Below are 22644 nucleotides of genomic sequence, written 5' to 3' on the forward strand. Positions count from 1 at the left end.
TCATTTAGAAAATGTTGATTCACAGGCTTAGAATTGTAAGTCTGTACTGTGATTTCTGAGGATAGGAATTGGGTGCAATTCAGTGGTAAATTAACCTAGCCAAGTAATTAATTGTATTACATGAAAATTTTAAAATCTCAACTTCCATGTGGCTGTGCTCCTTTCATGTGGTTACCTTAGATCTCTCGAGGGATTCCACTGATTGAAGAGCCAGATACTGCTGTTACTAAATGTGTGAAGGAGGCATTGAACTTAATGAATCAAAAAAAAAAAAAAAAAAAAAACAAAAAAACAAAAAAACAAAAAAAGAAGGGGTTTGTAATATACAATTCAAGTAAAAGGCACTTAAAAGACACTTGAAAAGGCCATGTGGGTCAAGTTAGCTAATTGTGGATATTAACTTGTGGATTGTATTCTGGCCAAATAATACAGACACAGCTTTGGATACCTGTGGGAGTGTGCGGTGGGAACACTGTGCATGCTGCTTTCTTCATGCTCTGCTACATTGCCTGCTGCTTTTACACAATTAAAGCTTAGGGAAGGCCTTTGTGTACTTTACGTTGGTAAGACAAACTGCACTGTAGTCTAGTTTTATTGCTTCAGAATTTTTTGTTTCCTTGTGTTGAATGATGCAAAGAAATGGTTTTGCTTTGGTGTTTTGGGTTTGGGTTTGGGTTTGGTTTTGTTTTGTTTTTGTTGTTTTTTTATCTTAATGCTTTCAGGAAGCTGGAGACCTGCTCTTAGTTTTTGAAAGTTCCTTTTGGAAGGTGTGACAAGTAGATCTTTAAAAGTCCAGATCTGTAAAAAGCAAGTAGCGTCACCTGTAGTGAAAACAGGCTTAAACATATATGTATAAATTATAGCAGCACTTCTGATGAACACATACACAAAACCAGTGTGAAAATTTTGTCTTTCTGAAGAAAATCTTTAGTTACTGCAGGCACAAAATTGACTGTCTGTTTGTGGAACCACCAGCAACTCGATGGATCTGATTTGAACCCCCTCTGGCTTCACTAGATACAGTACTCTTTCCTAGTCCTGAGCTGTGTCAGACTGCTGATGCATACGTTTCCTTGAAATCTGGAGTCGTATATGTCATTCTGATCTGAGCATGCTCCGCAGAATCCTGAAACCAGTTCCAGTCGTTGTGTCTTGTCAACGGCAATAACTGAATGAGCCACTTAGTCACCAGTTGACACTGAGCTTTGACAAGGTGATCGCTGAAAATTGGCCAGTTCTCCTGGACCGCTCCTCTGCCCGGGACCCATGGGATTCTTCCAAGCAGACCCTCGAACAGGCCAAAGCCTGCTTTGCTGACGTCTGGGGTTATGATCCTGCTTAATTCCTTGTTTCTGCCTCTCAGGATCATGAGCTACTGGAGGGTGTCCAGTTACTCCTACAGCTCTCAAATGCATTGTGCTGGATTTCCCGGCAAAATATATACTTCTCTGTGTAACAGGGATGACAGAAGACATGGCATGCTGACCTTTCAGGTGTTCTAGTTCATGCTCTGGAATATGAGGCCTTACCAGTCAGTTCAGCTAAAAAGGTGGAAGAGGCAGCAGTCTCATCGTCCCCCCTGCCCCCCCCGCTCTTACCTGTTGTGGCAATGTCTCATAGAGAAGGACCTTGAAGTCTTGTGGTTAAATTTAACTACGAATCTGTAAAATTCATTTCAGTATTGAAATCCTTTGCTGTAGAACAGAGCATATTTGCGCCCTCCTGTGTGTTCTTGTTTCCAGTATAAAACATTGGGCAATGTTGCATCCTAAGTGCGCCTTATTTGGGAGATGGTATGAAATGTTAATACTGTGATTTCCACAGGATAACAAGATCATCTAAGTAGTAAGCAATGGACTGTAAGGACTAGAATCCAAAACTGGTGCCACAGGCGGTTAGGAGTTGTAAGTTAAAATTGCAAGAGATTGTGTAATGGATTGGCAGCTAATGCAGTACTTGAAATTCATTTGGCATTTACATGCACGGTAAATTCCAAATGAGCTCCTAAGAACCCTATAAAAAGAAAAAAAGTGTGCGTGAGTGAACTGCTTGTTTCTCCCTGTAACATTATATCCTCTTAGTTCTAGGTTATAATGTGCCGTTGCATCATTGGGAGTTTTTTTTAATGTATATAAAGAGGTGATTTACATTCTTAGATAAAGTTCAGGCATTTCCAACAATATCAGAGTAAGTGGACCACTGTTATCTTTGCAGCTGAAGCTTGTACATTCTATGTGAATTCATCTCAGTTTTACTGTCCATGTTTCAGGGCAGCTTGCTTTTATGCAATGAATATTGGTAGATCCAAAGAAAATATAGCCACAAATTTTATTACCAATGAAGTGAATGCCTGCCAGTTGCATGGCAGAGCACGTTCAAACTGGCAGTTTGTGACAGATGTGCACATAATGGCGCTAAATCACTGTGTGGATTCACTGTATTCCATATTTTACTCAACTTCCAATAAGAGTTACACAAATAAATTAAAGTGCAGCTGTCAAGATCAGCAGCAGAGTTGACAGCATACGTATAATATAACGTATTAAAGAGCTGGTGTCTTCTCCTGGAAAACTTCTGAAATGTATTTTGCTAGATGAAAGCAGAAGGTTTGTTTCCACTGTTTGTTTTTCTTGTCTCACTTTTAATAATCAAGAACACTTGTAATCAAGCTGATTCCAGAGGGTTTTGTCACAGTTTTGGGACTGGTTCTATATCTGTTCCATTAGTCCCAGCACACCATTTTCTGGTTATTTCATCCCTTTAACTCTCCTGGAAATGAAATCCTGTAATGCTTTGCTTAGGGTGTGTGGTACCTGTGCGTGAACCAACCATAGTTGCTCAGAAGGTCCACATGGGTTTAGCTCAGTTCTTTCCTTTTATGAAATTATTGCACACTTCTTAAAACCGGGGTTTTGTGTAATCTTATCGCAAACCATCTACAGACCATGCTATGTAAAACCCTATGTTTTTATCTCCGTGCCCCAGAGAGGCCAGCTTTGGATGTCATCGGTGTGTGCCTGCCAGTTTGACTAGCTCCCTCGCAATGTCTTTTGTCTCTAGTCACTTTTTATCCAATTGGCGTTGCTTGTTTTGACTGTAAGCCGCTGGCTCTGCTTTTCCCTGGATTTGTTAGGGAGCGGAGCCAGGCCCTCAGAGGCAGGCTTCGCTCCACTGCCTTGCGACAACTGTTGTGTTCGCTCAGTAGCATCCTTTCTTGACTAACTCTCTCATTATCTCCTAGTTCCCAATACCCCAGGATCTAATCAAATATTCATCTTGTGGTGAAAAGTATAGGCAGCTGAGCAGTGGTTTCTTTTCCCTTGCCCCCACTTTTTGCTCCTGGTCATTGTGGTTTTTGACAGCCGTTGGTTACCAGAATTAGGATGCTTGAAGTTTGTCTGTACTCAGGTCTATGGACCTATCGTTGTTTAAACAATTCTAGAAAGCACAAAGTATTTCTACGGAGCAGATAGTGTTTGTCCTCTCCCTCCAGACTGGTTATAGCCACCTGTTCAATAGACTAAATTCATCAAGTCATTTTTAATCATGTTCATTGGACTGCGGAGCTGTGCCAGGGTCCTACTAAGCAACAAATGGGTTCAGAGCAGGCACAGAGCAGATTCTGTTAGAAAATACTTCCCTCTGGTGCTGGTTCTTATCAGCTTGCCTGTGAAGGATAAGAAATCACCAACATTCAGATTAATGGGGAACAAAAGAGCAGAAACTTGACTTATTTGCATCGCAGTGGTAACTCCATTTATTTTGGATTTGTACCAGCATAAACTAGAGAAGAATTAGGCACACAGCCAAATAATCTTTGTGTTTCTTAAATAATTAAGCAAATCTACAAGGAGCTAAGCTGATGAATGGTTAACAAATGATAGTAAAATGATCAGACGCTGTTCATTAAAGCGGAGTATTACACCATAATCTGTATCTGCCTGTTCTCAACTTGGGAGATGTTCTGCTGTTTTTAAGGATACCTTGGAAAGAGGAACTCTAAGTGAAACAAAACAAATTTGGTTTAAATAGCCTTACAAAGCAGTAGACTTCCCTGATGCAAGTATTTGGGTAAGGTTTGACCTATGGTATTTTCCTCGTGCTCTTTTGAAGGTGGTGATTATGTCTGACAACTCGCTTCTAGTGGTTTTTATTTGGGCTCCAAGGAAGGAATGTAAATTTACAAGTTTGAGCAATAGATGATTTTCTGTGACACTGCAGAAAGATCTCATTAGTTATTAACTGGAGTTTATTTGGACAGTGTAGATTACTGCTTGTAAAGACAGAAAATTAAAGAAAAAAAATTGAAGGACTGAACACTTCACTGTGCATAATTAGGTCAGGTGCTTTTAGACAGTTGTGCAAGACTCTTCCTCTGGATGTTTTGTGTTGCTGGTCTTGATGGTTTCTGTGTTTCAGTGAAACACTGCAGTACTGTTTCATGTTGAGATGTGTTTGAAATGGAATGTTTCACCAGGTATCTGACAGGAATTGCTGACAGTATGAAAGGCAAATTTTGACCCCGTGCTTAATAATTATGTAGTAATAAAATCACTAAATTTTTTAGCACAGACATTCATCATGATATATATGACAGCTTATACAGTGACTTAAAATTTTCCATTGATCTGCATCAGCAGGAGTTCCATATATAGAAAGCAATCAGAAAGTAAACCCTTATGTGTCCTAACTCCATTTTATGTAGGTAGCAAATGCTCAGATAATCAACCTTTGATATTTTACTTCAGTGTGAAAGACACAGCTCTGAAGTTCAAAACTTAGATTTCCAAACTCAGTGGCATTTCCTTGCTGAACTTGTTTATCCATCAACGCTCCAAATCACAGCATAATGGAATCTAACATAATGACTTCTTTACTGAGTTAAGAAGTACAGTCCTTGTACAACATGATAAACATTTCTACCAAAGGAGAAAAATTATTTTGCAAGTCATAATTTGAAACTCTAATACAGGAAGAAAACTTTTTGTACCTAATAGCTTGTTGGTCATTTTGCATTTCATTTGCTGATTCTTCAGTTTTACAGGATGACATGTTGTTCGGGCTGCTGCTAATTATGTGCTCGCTATTATGGTAATTGACATCTCTCAATTTTGTTGTTATGACTACAAAGTACTTGGTAACAGGCTGATAATGCATAAAGACTGCAGCCTGCCTTGCTGGCTGAGCGTCAGCACTCTTTCTCTCTCTTCTGGGGGTGCTGAGTTAGAAGCTGTGCGGTGTAGAGGCTGTTGGACACTGTTTGTACGGCGCTTATCGCCACGACGTTAGAGGCGTCCCAGCAATGCAAACACTGTATGTACATACATTAACGCGTAGACCCCACTTCTTTCAGTCAGTAGCGATTTCAGCTCCCTCTCTGCAGCAGTGTAGTGCTTAATCAGATTTTGCCTTGCATTTAGGTAGGCCGGTGATCTTGTTTGAGCCAGAAAGCATGGGTGAATAGCTGTTTCTTGGTGATTCTTGACCTGCTGGATAGTCATACTTAAGGAATACTGGTATTGGAAATCGACAGATTGTGTAGCAAAGCTTGTGTACTGCTGTGCATCATCCTCACAGGGTGACCAAGCATTATCATCTCAATCCTTTGTACCTTTCTTCATAATGTTAAAAAATAAATAAATAAAGTTTCTTCCATGTCTTAGTAGATTTCCCATCCTCTTTTTCCCCTGTTTTTAGCCTTTGCAGCATACAGTGAATCTCAGGAACTTACCAAATGTATGCCTGTAGGGGACCAGGCTACGTAGGAAACTCTCACAACTGATTAAATCAGTAAATCCAAATTGAATCTGAATGTTCTCAGGAAAGCCCAGGTTCAATTTTCATTGGTTAGGGGAGTAATAATATACCGTGAGCAGAAAACTCTGGACAGAAAGGGTTCAATGAAGAAACTACTAGTAATTTACTTAGTTGTGTATGCAGATAATGCATGGACATCTACAGATTCTTTTTAGGGAGATTTGCAGCAAAGCAAACACTGTTAGCTCCTCAATAAAATTTTTTAACCTACCATTGGAACAGATATTTTTATAGCAGGGTTTTTCTTTGAAGGAAGTTGATTTGAGGTCTTGGTGGATATGCACAAAACACAGCATAACGGGAATCAGACATAGCTTCTTCTCTAGATGAACAGGTTTCTGTTGCATAACCTCAAATGCAGGATCCTGTCTGTGCAGGACCCAGGTTGTCCTTAACGTTGACTGAACACCGGTTTTCAGATACAGGAACCATTAAGAAATGCTTCAGTTCTACAGTCTAAACTGCGGAGGCCATGCTGCAACTCTTCCAAAGCCTAAATAGGCCCCCAAATTCTTCTGATGGTAGGAGATTTTTTTTTTTTTTAATTAACTGTCTCAGGAGCAAAACAATAGCAAGCGAGGAATATGTCTGTAACAAAAGAATTCCTTAACTGACAGCAGACATTTTTGGGAATGTTGGGAGACATATGAAAAAAGCAGTAAAACTCTAACATCCAGGATCCTGGATCTCTGGTGGCCTTCAAGTCTAGTGGAAGTATCCTGTTTGCTTTTCCTTAGTTGGGCTGTTGGGTTTATTGGAGCGGTCTGGCCTGTTGGTTAGGGAACTGCTCCCTGCGCTTGGGCATTTTGTCCATTGTGCTGCTGCTGGGGAAATTACCGCCTCTCGCATCCCATCCCCCGTAATTTTGCTGCTGTTGGTTGCTCACTCGGTTGGTAGCGCTAAGAATAGATGAGTAGAAATGTCATTCATTGTTCAGCACTGTAGATTGCTGTCTTAGGCCTTCAATCTCTTGTCTTTAATGGCTACAAAATAGGTTCCTTCATACACAAAAGAGATTTTGAAATGTCTCTTTCATGCTGTTTCACAGGGAAGGTTGTGATACAGGGTTAAGACTCTTGAAATAAAATGGGGTTTATGAGACATGAAGTTCGTGGTGTCAATAGCTGTGACTTCTCAACTGCCTGCAAGTATAGTGTGCCATTAAAACCATACACGTGTGGGTTCAGTCTACATGGATTCTCACGTTTCAAACCGAGCCATGCTTCAAGAACTTTTTTTTGTGTGTGTGAATGTGATTAATATAAGAAGCAAAAAGAGAGAAGACAGAAAGCGAATTGAATGTAGTTTGCATTGTCTCTAAATTAGCAAGATTTTTAGGTATATCTAGGTAATGTCAGATACTTTTGAACTGTAACATTTTAGTTGGGTGCAAGTCATGGTCCAAAGCCCTGTTTGACTGATGTTAAGGTAAAATGGAGTAAGCAGAGAAAGTATTTTTTGAAAAAATTCCTCATGTTATTGGAGCATATTTAGGGTTAATAGGATGGACTGTCAGGTGTTCTGTTGGTTACAGTCAGAAGTAGAAAGTTTGTTCTTTCAGGGAAAAAAATAGTTGGAATGCATAAGTGTTAATGTAAACATTGTGTTGGGAGTATGCTTCTGTGGAGCAGGCAGGCTTTCTTCTTTTGTGCATATTTAACACTAAGCCGGAGAGACTGGCACATGACTTCAGGGTGGAAGAGATCCCTTGATGTTCTGGAAATTGCCGTGGAGCTTCAAGTTGTTCTTCCTAATGTCTGTCTTGCTAGACAATATGTTGGTGGGTTGTTGTTTTTTTTTTTGCCACAAGAAGCAAAGATTCTTGCCATACTGACATTTTAATAAATGATTAGATTGCTCACATCGCTGTATGAGCAGCGTGGCCTTAGTGGCAGCAGAATAGTTAGTGGCAGCAACTTGGCTCTTTTTCACACTTCGTTGTGTGTTTGTTGTCAGTAGAAGCGGAAGGGTAATTAATCTCTGTGTTGAATTTCTGGGATGAAAAGTGCTACTTCAGATGTAAACCACGGTACAATTTGTGTAGGTGTTATTACTGTGAATGTTTTGGAATCTGCATAAGGAATATTTAAATGTTATTGATATGCAGCTATTCAAGAAGTTTCTTTAGGTTTCCTAGGGTGTACATCTATGCCTCCTCCCAGTGAAAGAACTAAAGAGATAAAAACTTAAATTTGCATGAAGTGTAGCTATGATAAGAGCAAAGCCCGCTCTTCCCGTGTGCTAACCGTGCTCCTCCCGGTCTCCCCAAGGATGTTGTTTCGGTCAGTGCGGACAGGAGTGACTTCCTGAAATGAGCACTTGGCAAAGTGCCTTTTAAAATCAGTCAGTTCTGATTCATCCAAGTTTTGTACGAATACTGAGATCTGAACTGTATTCTTGCTCAGACTACTATCAAGAAACTGTACACTCAGGTGGCCGTCCGCTCTACGGCTTAGTTGCCTGGATAGTTTGTTGGATACTGCTTCACACGATACAGGTACGTTGGTTGAAAAGTTCCTCGGGTGCTGCTTTAGTGGTGTGTCTCCACCGTGGTGGCTTCCCGAGATGCCTGTTGGCGTGTTTGCTGTGTACTCTACAGCATCGACTTTTTTAGAGGCTACGTCTGATTTCACTTGCCTCCTCACGGTCAAATGTCATTCGTGTTTTTTCACAGATCTGTCATGGGAAAATAAATGCTTAAGTGAGAATATTTTACTTTATGGGCTAAAAGAGCCTAAATTTGTTTGTCAAACCTGGCATACACTTCTTTGTAGGTGGTCATAAAGTCTGTAGGCTGGAACACAAGACTACGTTCCCTCTCTGGCTCTACAGCCATCACTTAATCATTATTTCCAGTAATAAACCCAGATCCTTAGGCTTTCTTCCCCAGCATGTTGCGAGGACTAACTGTGAGCAGTTCCTTGAAATGCACTGTGTGCCACACCAGTGTCCTCACTCTTTGAGCTGACCCTGCTCTGGGGTACGTAATGTATTTGCAAGAAGAGAGATCAGTGTCCCCGGTGGAACAGCAGAATGGCTGTCACTGGATCTACAAGTCTCCACTGTAGTGGTCTCTCCTGTTTAAACTCCAGCCTGGCTATTGCCTCAGTTCTCCTTACTGTTTTTCGTCTCTTCTGCACATCTTTAGGTGGTGAACGAGGGTGGTAAAGGGCAATGGGATGTTTAATTCCCCGCTTTGCTTTAAATGAAAGGAAGAATCCTGCCTCAGGCTTTTCCTGCAAACCTAGCAAGTTGCTATGGATTAAGCTACTTAATCAATCCAGACAAACCATTCCATGCTGCTTCATAGTAGTCAATACCTCCAGTCACTTGCCATTTCAGCAGCTTAGAGACTAATGATCCTTCATTCTGTGGACAGAGATGCACCAGAAAGCAAAAGTTACTAAATAGCTTCTATAGACGAAGCTATAAAATCTTGTTGCCTTCATCCTTTCCCACCATCATAAGCTGGTAGCATAGCAACTGATGAAGGTGCTTGAACTTGAGTTGACCTGAAAATACATGTTTCACGGTTTATGTGTTTATTCCCGCCTTTCTACTTTTTTGGCTGCTTGTGGAGTTTACATTTGTAGTCCCTATGGGAGATTAGCAGCTTATTCATGCGGAACGCTGAAATAGATTTAATAACACATGATATATGATCTTAAATAACCCATGGTGTTAGAAACACCAGAGAGCGCTAAAGCTCACCCTGACTACTGAAGGTGGAGAGGACCTTCTTTTTGACAGGATGTGGATGCAGTTTTCCGTATCTTTCTACAGACTTGATGGAGCCATAAGAAAGAAGAGCCTCCCATAGACTGATGTTTCAAATTGTAGTGGTACAGAATTGGCTGTTAAAGGAAGCAGTGTGAAGTGTAAATATGCTGAGATTATAGTGACCCTGGGATTTCTCACCTGGGGAAAAGAGAGAACTCAGGCACAGGTTCAGAAGTAACCTGCAACTTGAACGACTGTTGGTGCATGCGCAGTTGCGGCAGTTTCTAGTGGAGAAATCGGTATGTTTTCACCAGTTTCTGGAAAGCTCCAGTATTTTCACCTCCCTTGTTGAAGGAGAGGTGATGCGCAGTTCTCGTACTTAGTGATACTTTAGTAATTACTGCATTCAGATATGTGTCGTTTGTTAAACTTTGCCTTGGTTTTCTTCATAGATCATTTCAAGACTAACGTGAAATGTGAGTGCATGCGTATCTGATGCATCTGTCACCAAGGGCAAACTTCAAAAATGAAGAAAGTAGAAAAATTAAAAATTACTAATTGTGGTGTGAGGAAAATATATCAAGGATGAGTTTGGAGAATAGGACTTGGTTCAATCATGCTGGATGTGCTCCTGGAGGAGTAAAATGGAGCAGTCAGATGCTGGTTGGAGAAAGTCATGGTCTCTTTATTTTTACTGTTTTTTTTGGTCAAATGAAAACTGCACCTTTTTTCACTGTGTGACACAATCCCAACAGATGGGGCTAATGCTCCTGATGCTCCCGCCTCGGAACAGTATGAAATTCTTTCATTGACAAGCACTTTAAGTATTGAATTATTAAATCAAAGGGCATCACTGTCATGCGTGCTCTGGCTGCGTATATAAAAGGAAAGTGAGTTGTGCTTATCATTTCCAGAGAAAAGCATAATCATTTATCTTCGTGTGATCATTTTAGACTGCAGCACCTGAGTTCTGCTGCCCTGAATGAGGGCATTGAGAGCATTCAAATTGCGTACAGGTGCTCAGTATTATTTCTTGCTGAGCAGTTCTTTGCACAGCTTGCTTTGTGGCTTCCCCCTTAATGGGCTAACTGGTGTGGTACCTCACTGTATTCCACGCTGAAGGACGGCCGCTGAGCAAGGAAGAGCAAGGAGGTAAAATGCATCTCACCTACGTTTTAGTTCCAGTCAAAAGAGGGAGGGATCAGGGAGCAATTAATTTTATCTGTCTTAGATATGTACCTTAAGATAAGTTGTACTCTCTGAAATTTATCTTCATTGACTGTAAAAGGGAGCCTGACATCACTAGCACAGGTTTGAACGTATCGAAGCTACACAGTAAAGGACTGGGTGTTGGTAATCTGCTCATGGATACCTAACGTCTTGGTGCACAGAAGTCTGTGTTGGACCTTTCATGGTTCATGAAAGAGCGCTATAAACAGAATGTCATTCCGTAACAAAGTCATCCTGTAAGCAACAGGAAGCATACTGCTGCTCTTGCTCATGATGTCAGTTTGCAGTTGAAAAACTCAGTGAATTATATGCACTTTAAAAATGAGAGTTAATTGTCCTTGATTCCCAACCCAGGGGAGCTTGTCACTCTTAGAGCTCACCTGGAGAGACTGCCTGTGCGCTGTGCAGGGTCCCGCTCCGGCCCGTGTTGGTTGTCCAGCCCAGAAGCGTTGCCTTCTCACCCTCTCGGTGACTTGTGAATGTGTTTTGCTGCAGTACTGGAGATTCTGACATAGCAATACTGATCCATCATCACAGAGCCATGGGAGAGTCTAGAGGCACCTTTTTGCCTCTCTTACAGTACAAATGATGACTCAAAGAGAAGCGTTCCGTTCTAATCTATGTGAGTTCTTGTAATAGGCTTTACAATTAGAGCACAGAGCCTTCCATCTAATTCACTTAATTTACGCTGGGAAATGAGATACTGTTCAACTAATCCGACGCTATTTTCTTCTTTATTAGAGAATGAAAGCATCCTCTGAGGCTCTGGTGGGATTCAGGCTAAGCTTCTGAGACACAAGTAGTCTGAAATGCTAATGAAACAGTATGCTATTGTAATTCCCACTTGGTATCTCGTGCTCCTCTCCTTTAACCTGTAACACAGATGAGTTGGTAGGAGGCGATGGGCCTGTCCCACCTTTTCTGGTCTCAGGGCAACTTTGTACATTTTTATTTGGCACCATAACAGTAATAACAGATAAACTTTTTTTTCAACCAGGTTTTGTTCCAGCTCTCTCGTGGTGACTGCAGTGCTTTTAGGAAATGGTTAAGAGGTTTTCTCCTGCTTTATAGTAACTTCTGTAAGCGTTACTGTGTTCTTCTCTTTAAACCTAGGCAGCCCAGTTGCTTAATTTAGAACATATGTATTCAAATCAGCGAGGAGCATTTCCACTGCTTCTTAAGGGGAAAATACATAGAGGATATGTATTCTTCATTTTCATCAGGCTGCAGCAGTTTCTCCCTTTGTATATAAGTACTTCACCTACACTGTTGTGAGATGTAAAGGGAATAGTCTGTAGTCTTTGAATTTCGGGGTTTGGGGAATGTCAGAAGACAAGCATTCTGCCAAATATTGGCTCCCTTGCTCCAGAGGCTTTCTTTGGTGATACTGATTGCTGTCCCCCGAGATCTGCTCGTCTCTTGTTTTTCATTGCTGTCGTACTAATTCTTTGGCCACATTGCTCAATTCTTTCACATCCTTCTGGATCATTTTTATTTTCTCTCCCACTTCTTGTACATGAAACGTATGGCAAATCCCTTGTAGACAGAAGCATTATCCCTTAAGGGAAAAGTGAGAAGAAAAAAGCACATGAGGTGCTGTGGCAAACGAGTGTTCTGTATCATAGAGCCCTAAAGTTACTTACCACTGTGTTAGTAAATTCTGTGTTGGGAAGAAGCATCAGATGGAGAGTACTGACACGAACTTTGCTCACCCAGAGAACAACATAGCAGTAGCTAAATGCAGCCCCCCACTTACTGCGCCAGTGTCCTGGCTCTTTAGCTAAATAACCGACCTGCCACAAGCTGAAAGGGTAAATTTCTATTTTCATCTGTCAGTCTTTGATTACTAAGCACATAAGCATGCTGTGGCTCGTGGTTCCTGAGGATGAATGCTGTCTTGATCTCAACAGGGGCAAGAAGAGACTTGCACATCCACAGGGCTGCATCACATAGTATGGGAATGCTCACGGAGGGTAAGAGGTTAAACTTTGCCATTTAAGGGTGATGTTTGCCTGCTGGGACTGTTTCATAATGGGATGCAAAACCAACAGTAAAGGCTTTTGCTCCTGTGAAATGTATAAATCTGTGAAACCATTGCCCTTTGTTGTATAGGCTGTAGCAATCCTAAATCTTCCTCTTCTCTCACTTTCCTGGATTTTGGCTTTTATTAAATATTCAAAATTGTTGATTTCATAATGGGTTCTGGACACTTTTCTTTGGGAGTAGACGGACTGTATTGCTTGCTGGTGCAATTTACCCATCCAGGTGAATTAATGAATCACTCTTAATGCCACTGCCGCACTCTTCCAACACGGTTGACATGTGCCACTGCTGTCAGCCTGTTCCATTACTCAGAGACAGATTTGAATGTCTCTCTCTTAGACAAAAAACTATTAGTAGACTGTCAGCACAGTGAAGTAGTCTCATGCTAAATATTGTAAAATCTTTATGCCATTTCTTTGTTTGGTAAGTGGAACTGGAAGTTTGGACAATCACTGGAAAACAAAATTCAACTGCTGCATTTATTACAGCAGTAGGAAGTGTGCTAATAAGCAATGCCAATATAAATACTGTCATTCAGAGCTCAGCTTATTGCTGTGGTGTAAAACCAGACAGGGTGCTCACGGATGCTGCTCAGACAGACAAGTGAATCTCTAATAGCCAGCAATAAGGTGTGCAGAACAGTTGTGCAAAGGTGACAAATTCTGCCTAAACGATGGAGGAGCAAAACATAAGAACCAGGAATTTAAAATTATTCCATTTTTTCTTACAAGAGCTGAGTTTGCCTTCTTAAATGCAAATTTAAGTACCTATGTTCTCAATAGCTTTTAAATAGTAAGTCTGTGACTATTGTGTAGAAAACTGTAGAAATATGTTTTGTTATGTATTTTTTTTTTGCTTTAGAAAAGTTCTGGGAAGCTTGAAATTTGGTTTCCTTGCCTTCCAGTCCCATCCTTATCCATTTGGCAAGCGCAGTCTACAGCTGCTCATTTAGGACGCTGTGAGAAAAGCTTACAATTCCCATTAGTAGGGGAATAAGCCATATCATGTTTGATAGCACAGATCCTGCTTGTCAGGCAAATGCCTTTTGATAGCAGCTCCCATCCCCACCTCTCCAACCCCCAAAGAATTAAAAACACGGTGTCTCTTCTGGTCTTATTTTTAGAACCTGTGCTGTGTTTTGTATGCACACGAGAGAACAAAACAGCGCTGTCTGTGCGTGTTGCAGCTATTTTCCTGCCGCTCGGGAGGTCTGGCTGAGTATGGGGTGTGCAACAGCTGATGTTTTGGGAGGACTTGCAGGGTCATGGGGCAGGGCAAATGGTACAAACTGGGTGGCCCAGCCAGATACAAACCTCCTTTCTCCCTCTTTAACAGGCATGACAGCCTTTTCTGGGTCCTCTCTGTTGTTGTTTTGTTGGGGTTTTTTTGTTTTTTTGTTTTTTTTTTTTTCTGGTTCTCTTCAGTCCTAAATTGAGAGCTTATTTCAGTGCTTGAGGGAGGAGTGTTAGGAATGTCACGTGTTGGTGTGATTATTCAGTAACAAAATAAAGGTACAGATTAGCACTTCAGAAGCAGAATTGTTGAACTTCGTGTTCTACTACTGTTTTGTAGAGTTAGGGGTTCTTTTTGTCTGAAACCATCCGTAGGCCAACAAATGCAAATGAGACCTCATGGTCATCTTAGTTGTGCAATTTATCAGATGATCTTATGAACAAGGAAAGAATTTTTAAAAAAAGTTAAAGCTTTATTCATATAAAATCCATAGCTTAAGCAGTTTATCCAGATGTTTTAAGATTATTTTTTTTTGTAATTCCTGTTTCTTATGGATTATTTCATAGGAGACAGTGAAAAAGTTGATTGGGATTTCTCTTGGACGTTTCAGTCTTCCCTGTTGCATCTGAAGGATGCATGGAGCCCATTGTCTAACAGTTGCCTTGCTTAGAAAATCACAGAGAGAAATATTCCAGTAGTAGAGTAGAAATGCTCGGGAGCAGTTGCCAAAGAGTAAAACATATGTGTTTTTCACACATGTATTGGAAAGTATAGTATTCAGGGCAGCAGTTCAAGGAGCGTCTGGACGATGCTCTTAATCATATGGTTTAGTTTTTAGGTAGTCCTGTGAGGAACAGGGAGTTGGACTCAGTGGTCCTTATGGGTCCCTTCCAACTTGAGATATTCTATGCTTCCGTTTGGTCTTTTTTGGTCCTTCTTGTTAGTTTTGTTTCCTCTCACTCTTTGCATTACTAAACTTTGGTTTTTTTAAAGCCCAAATAGTGTTCAGCCTTATCAGCTGTACACCACAGCTGTATTGCCTCTGCTAATGGGAGGAGAAAGGCACACCCCAAGTTCTCGGTGTCTGCACAGCTGGACCTGCTTTGCACATGTGTGTACTTGTGTTCAATATAACTTCCTTTTTGAGCTTGTACTACACAGGTCTTTTGTTTCCTTGACAGAGTGCGCCCGGGAACCCCATTTTTCTGTGCCTTTCCTGAGTCTGGGATTCAGAGTAGATATTGTTCCAGTTGCAGCAACCCAGTTCCAGATGTCCCTGTTCCTGGGGAACCTGCAGCGTTCTCTGTGTCTGGAGGAGGAGGGACAGCGGCTGAAAGGGAGCAACAGGGCCAGGCAAAGCTTGCAATATAAAACACTGTCAGGATCAAATGGGGCTTAAAATAAGGTTGATCACAATTATATGTGTACAAGGCCAATCTGTCACCATGTTTATTTAATCAAGATCACATAGAGATTTTAATTAAAATACTGAGCTCATAACATCAGGCTGGTCATCTGTAACTGACAAGCATGTTTAGTTACACAGGGCAAAAAACGGTCCTTATTTATGTGCTAGTTTGGCTAAATAATGGGTAACTTGTTTAGATCACTTGCGGTAATTTGGCACAGAGTGATATTAAAAAACTCGCTTCTTGTCCAGTTGGTGCCAGTAGGAAAGAGCCCATTATTTTCAGTGAGTGGGATTGAGCCTTGAATAATTACTGTAGCGGCTGCTTATCTTAGTTTCTTAAATTCGGAAAATGGGAGCAACAGTTTAAATTCCTAATTTTCTGATATTCTGTGGCACCTGTTTCTCAAATGATACTTAAAAAGGGGAAAATTGACAGGGGGAAGAAAGGGAGAACCACCATCAATTTTTTGGTGTGCGTTTAGATTTGGCCTAAAATAAAGAGAGAAGACAGTAGTGCTGGGTGTCATCTTAACTTAAATCAGTTTGGCAATAGTAGTTTCTAAACTTGCTAGATGAAGCTTTCATGTCTGTTTATCAGGACAAAGTGCTCTATTAATTAAGCTCAATCCCATAAATCTCTTCTAACTTGCAATCAAATCCCAAAGTAACCTGGATCATGTTGCTGTTGAAGTCTACAGCCCAGGAGAATGGAGTTTAATATTTCATTTGTCTTATGCTCAGCTATGATGTGACTTGTAAGATGTCATTTTTGCATTGGGAATAAAAATCACGAAGTCTATCTTTTAATTGTCTTGCACCAAGAAACAAGTAATAAACTGTTTGTGATTTATAATAATTTGATTTTTAATGAAAACGTATCTACGTGCATTTCTTGAAAACAAATTTCTTGCAGAAATAACCTTACTAAGTCAAAACATAATCAGCCTGACATTTCATATCTGAAAAAGATTCTGGCAGGAGTTAATGGAACAATGCATAATAAAAGCAGAAACAAACCTTCCACAAAAAACTTAGCTCATGACACTAGTTTTTGTTCACGTTCGATACCTGCTACAATTACTATTCAGATGGCTTTTTTTTTTTCCCCAGAGGTACAGTGCACAGCTACTGCAGTCAATCTCAAGGAGATAGCGTCGTTCATTGTAATTAGTTAGCCAGAGGAAATGAAATTAAGTAACATTTCAGTTGATCATTTTGTATAATAATGGTTTCTGTGCATTTGTTTCTCTTCAGTGAGCAGATGGTAACCTGCAAGAATTCTCCAGAGGGAAAAGTCCCATCTTCCTCCCATCATGTGGTGCTCAAACTCCTTTCCTCCACATTTCTCTGGGTCTTGGATTCTTCCAGTTCTCTGGGCTCTTTGAGGAATCACTTTTAAGAGTGGTTTAGAATAACTCCCGCAGAACTCTAAAATTAATGTCATGCTGTAACATTTATAGGTTTCTTTTTCTGAGACAGAGATGTCCTTTTCGTCACCTTATTTTCACAAGAGAATAGAGTTTGTGTCCTCTGGGCTGAGGGCAAATCACGTTAGAGTGTGACAGAGGGAAAGCTAGATGAGATTAAAGCAATTGCTCATAATCTTGCACAGTTCGGCTCAGGTTTTCAAAACCACAAGGCATATGCTATTCATGTGGCTTCCACGGCTTCCAATATGCAAGCGTTATTTATACACTGATGGGGGGGAATAAAAATCAGGCAGGCAGCCAGAGCCCTGTAGGGGTTTTTGTAGTTTTTATCAAAGGGTGCTGCTGGGGTGTCTTTTATTGGCTTGCTTTTCTTTTTATCATAGAGGTGATATTCAGCCACCGGGTTCCTGCCCCCCTCACGGTGCTTTTCAGACAACTAGGCGCTCTTCAAGTCTCCTGCAGACTTTGCTTGAGTACCTTTGCTCATGAAGTGAAGGAAACTTTGCAGTCAAACACGACAGGAGGTGGTGATTCGCTGGTGCCTTAGAACTTTTCCTGGTTCGGAGCTACCAAGAGCCCCAGTTAGAGTCAGTTCCAGCAGCAGCCTGACTACTGTTATCGGTGACCATGGGAAGTTCCCTAGTGTTTAAATTTCCTAGTATTTTCTCAGGCACGCAGCCAGTGCTTTGTTTAAAAAAAAAAATCCTATTTTTAACCTTTATTTTGCATGGTAAATTCACAAAATGAGCAAGTGATTTGAGTTTTCCACTCCTTGCTAATTGTGTCGTGTTAAGCATTACACTTTGGCTGAACCACAGTACCATGATAGATGATTTTGATGTTCTGCCACGTCGGGTCGCAGGGCAGAGGAAGAGCTGTTGTACTGGAACCTTTTTAAATAGGGTATATGCTAAGTGCACTCAATCTTCTTTATTTAAGCCTTCTTTCCCCCCTCACCCTCCAAGATTATATTAACCCACTATTGCTCATATACTTAAAGGAGCAAATAAGTATAAACCTTCTGATCTCTGAAAGTGACTTGTGTGTTTTATTTTAAACAGAAGTTACTTTGCAGTTTCTGTATTTTTTGCAGGTGTTTCCGAATTGGTAATACTACCCCCAGTGTAAGGGGGCTGAATTATTAGCACAAATAAAAGAAGGCAAGTTCTTTTCAGTAACAGGTTAAATTCTTACGACAGATTTGGTAAATGACAGGAGAAACTGTGCCTGTGTTCCACAAGATTTTGGGACAGCCTTGCTATACAGATACAGAGTGGAAATGTGATCCTTTCGACGAAATTGTCTCAGACCTCTCATGATTTCTTTTTGTCTACAGAACCCCCAACTCCTATCGCCCCTCCGGAGCTGCTGGCTGTCGGAGCCACGTACCTGTGGATCAAACCCAACGCCAACTCCATCATTGGAGATGGGCCCATCATCTTGAAAGAGGTGGAATATCGGACGACCACTGGGAATTGGGCAGAAACGCACATTGTAGACTCTCCTAATTATAAACTGTGGCATTTGGATCCTGATGTGGAGTACGAGATCAGAGTGCTGCTCACTCGCCCTGGAGAAGGAGGCACAGGCCCGCCTGGACCGCCACTCACAACAAGAACGAAATGTGCAGGTAGGGTTTCTGCTGATGGGTAATATGGCACAGACATTTTGGTTTGCTTGCTTACACGTTAACAAATGGTCCTTCACACATCCTTATGGTAGATGTGCTTCATCAGTGATCTGAAGTGACATTATGAATTTTCATATATCCTAGAATATTTTAATTGTTATTCCATAGGCAAGTGCTTAACAGACTGTTGTTTTTATGCGTGTAGTGTGTTTGCCAAACTTTCTGCTACAGTGTATGGCTGCTTTCTGTTGAAATGGGCAAGCAGATGAGAGTTTTCCAACCAATACTCCAGTAGGTAAATTGTTCTTAAGACTTGTCTGTTATAAAATTTTCACCCTGTAAGTGCATAACAAAATATATGTTGGTCTTGGGTAATGGTTCAGCATTGGTTATTAACAAATTGACAGTGCTATCAATTTATGACTGCGGTGTAGTGAAGCAGTAAGCGTTTAGTTTTTAAAACGCATTTTTGTATTCCATTTGATGAAACTGACTCTTCTCACTTCTGACAAAGAAACCTGGTCAAACACTGTGCAGCATCTTCCCTTGGTCTTTCATATTAGAACAGATCAATTTTGATCCAGGGACAGGAAAAGTCTACCTTCTTTCTAAGCTATATCTGCCTTTCCAGGAAAAACTAAAGGATCATGTTCCTCATGTTTCAGATATATTGGCTATTCATCCTGTTTTCATACATTAATCATTAGCCATTAAGGGAAATCAAGCTCTGTGCCTTGCAAGGGGATGAACAAAGCAGTTTTCTACCTAGCAGTGTTTTTCCACAACACAACTGTCTTCTCAAGGTCTGCATTTTTGTAATTTTTGCAAGGTCCTTACTGTGGTATGAACAAAGGACAGAGACTATAAAAGGCTTCTCTCCTTTTTCTGCAACCTTCCTTCCCTCCCCACAAATTAGTGGTTTACAGCAAGCGGATTTAAGTAATGGAGAGCCTTATACCAAAGCATTGTGGTTCCAGTTGCTCTTTCTGATCAAATAACAAGTCTGAAGTGTGAAGAATGCCTCCAGAACAGCCAAATGCCAACCTGGGATGGGATTAAGCAGTGCAAAGGTTAGCATTCCTCACCCGCTGTCACTGCACGAGCATCTGCAGCAGCAGCAGCATCCTCTTCCTCTACCGAGAGCCGCAGCCTGGCAGGTTGAGTGCATTGTGGGGTGGGGGGCACATCCTTACTGCCTTTCCTGTATTCTACAGGTTATAAAGCAGTGAACATTTAGTGTCGCTTTGAGAAGAATTGTTTAAAAAAAAAAAAAAAATCTGAGTATGAGGATCTGCCCACGGAGGTGTTTGCTATATTCAGCACCTGTCCACTGGTAGAAGACAGATGTTTGGAGCCTTTTCTGCAGCTGGATGGAAAGCATGAAGTATCATAGATGATGGCCTTGGCCTATTTGGGAAATTGGCACATGATCTGCTACTCATCTTTTGGCTGCCTCCTCCTCCTTCACTAGTGTGGTCAGATTCTCTAACCCTCAGCAGAAGTACCTGCAGGCCTGGCCTGGGACTGTGCGTTTGCATCCGGAAACACGACGTGCTGAGATTTGGGGTGTAGTTCACGCACTGTGACTTTGCAAGCACACTCTCTGCAGCAGCCAAACTCACAAACTTTTCTGTATTACCTGTAAAGACTGCTTGCTTTAGCTTAATTCAGGGGTTAAAAAAAAAAAAAAAAGATGTTGGCTTTGTGCTTAATGATGTCTTGTGCTGGATCCCAAATTGCTGAGTTTCCTTGCTCAGCATAGGTATCGACTGACATCACGAAGGATGACGTAGATAATTTGTTCAAATTGGCTAAGCTGTGCCACTCACTATTTTCCATCCTAATTTACTAATGAAAATCAAACTGGAGAAGGCCATTCTGTTAATGTTAGTTGTCATACAGAGCTTGTTGAGATTGATGGTGGTGGCATTTATGTTTTGTTTAGGGCATTGGGTGGGAGAAATTGTAATGATCTTGACCTAAGCACAGTCTTGAAGGAAGGGAGAGACTTATCCAATATCTAAAGATGTACAGCTTCCACAAAATGCCAACTGAAATGATAGGCAAGAAAATGCAACTCATTATTCCAATTTCCATATGGAACTCCTTCAAAATACTCTATTTTGAGGATAATTATACAAACTTCCATAGTAAAGTTTTTCAAAAATGTGCCGAACCAAGAAAACAGCACTACATCCTTGATTTTTCTTACAGCACCTAATGAATGACATCAGTGAAAACTGAGGGGGTTTTGAATGATGTTGCTTTTAAGTGATTTTTTTTTTTTGGTTCTTTTCTATGTTATTTCTTTTTCTTAGCAAGACGAAGTACCAAACTCCTACACATGCCATCAGTATGTCATCAGTGGATGACTGGAGTAGTCCTGTTTTACTGGGCTGTTTAATGTTGGTACTGTGTTAATTAGGCTCACTAATAAAGATAACAGAATTGACTGCAGAATAATAGTGAAGAGTATCACCTGTACTGGAGAAGAAGTATTTACTTATTTAAATTGCAAGAAGTCAGCGTAACCATAAACAGAAGGTGTCTGCAACCTTCCAACAGTGAGAAGTCAATGTCCCTTTTACTAAGTAATCTCCTTAGTGTCTTTTTGCATAGATGACACATACTCGTGTGTTAGGGAGTCTTGAGTAACTACTGGCATAGCCTTCGATTTCAATTTTTATTTCCATTTCACAATTAGAGCAGGATTTGGGAAGGACCATGCTTTTCTTCCACTTCAAATCAAGCGACAGAAGCTCATTTACGAAGTTGCAGTTGTCTGCCATGAGTCCCTTGACTGTCGGCCTTGCATCAGAGCAAAAGCACGACCAGAATGGCTCAGCACGAGCTTGGAAAGTCATTACACCATGACGTGACTCTTCTCAAGATCATTCATGATTTTCAGATTTTTGATCAGAATGAATGAAAGTAGTTTTACGCAGACTTTTAAAAAGTTTTTCATTATATGAAACCCATAAAAACTAATTATGAAAGGTCTTACTCTAAATGAGCACAAAGCAGTTTTATTAAATTGGATAATATCTTATCAAAATTTCTATAAACAGTATGTGCCCAGACATCCGTTATCCCACTGGTGATATTTTTGGTTTTCTATGGGACAGCATTACAAGACTTCATTTATATTTGATCTTTAGAAATGATACTGAAAATTAAGTCTCAGCTTGCCTCCTTCCAGGAAAAGCCAACTGCCAGCAAATACAGCAAACCCTGCCTTTGTAAATGAGTGATTTATTTGATGTTGTGGGGGGGTTTGTGAGGGGTTTCTTCTTTTTCATAGACTGGATAGGTTGTGACTTGGGGCAGGAGAAGATGAAATGACCTTAAAGCATAAAGCAGTACACTGTCAGTCAGAGGGAAGAGTTGCAGGGAGAGAGTTGGGAAAAGAGAAAGATTGCTTAAGGGTAAGACCAGACACGGGGTTGAGAGGGTGGTTAAAGGAAAGGAAGATAGAAAATATTAGTTTTTACCCTCAAAATAATATGTTGGGGATGATAACGGGGATAAGAACAGTATGTTTGAACGCAGTCCCAGTAGTGCCTAGTAGTTGGGCACTGGTCTTTTGAGTGTGGTGTTTTTCTTAGCCATCCTCAGTAGTTAAACAGAGCTCTTAAAAATCCGTGTTTCGTGGCCTTCATTCAAAAGTGTGCTTTGGAAAGCTGTGATTTGGGAAGCTTGGGGCTTTTCTTCTCTGTGCTTATTCATTATTCCCCTGTTTTTGTTTGTGTTTTTTTTTTTCTTTCTCCAGTTGCCACAGAATGGGAGAATAAGGGAAAAGTCCTTTTTTTCCTCTGGTGGACAGGAAAGAGAAGGGAAGACCTTGCAAACGAGGTCCTCATTGTCAGGGGAACCTCATCTGAAAAGTGTTTCTCTTCTACTGGGACGAACTTGCATGAAAAGCAAGGCCAAAGAGTAACAATTAAATGAAAACTAATAAAGGGACAGAGATAAGACTTTTTGTAAATAATAATATTTAGACCCAGTTAAAATACTATGTGGAAAAACTATCTTGAACGTGAACTTCTCTGCCTGTTTGGATGATGACAATAGGTGACTCATAAGACAGGGAGGGTTTTGTGGCCCTGAGGCTTGGAAGCAGAGAACTTTCC

The 22644-nt window shown here is 40.8% G+C and overlaps 1 protein-coding gene across 1 annotated transcript in view; it reads left to right on the forward strand.

Moving 5' to 3' along the window:
- Positions 1–22644, forward strand: part of PTPRT (protein tyrosine phosphatase, receptor type, T) — a gene marked incomplete at its 5' end in the record, with an annotated part of 340319 nt that overhangs the window by 91149 nt on the left and 226526 nt on the right. The window contains one exon of the mRNA XM_009883565.1: positions 18221–18514. Coding sequence (XP_009881867.1) covers positions 18221–18514 — 294 coding nt within the window. The remainder of the gene's footprint in view (positions 1–18220; positions 18515–22644) is intronic.

The sequence above is a fragment of the Charadrius vociferus genome, unplaced genomic scaffold (assembly GCF_000708025.1).
Source record: "Charadrius vociferus isolate BGI_N301 unplaced genomic scaffold, ASM70802v2 scaffold320, whole genome shotgun sequence".
In the NCBI taxonomy this organism is placed as follows: domain Eukaryota; kingdom Metazoa; phylum Chordata; class Aves; order Charadriiformes; family Charadriidae; genus Charadrius; species Charadrius vociferus.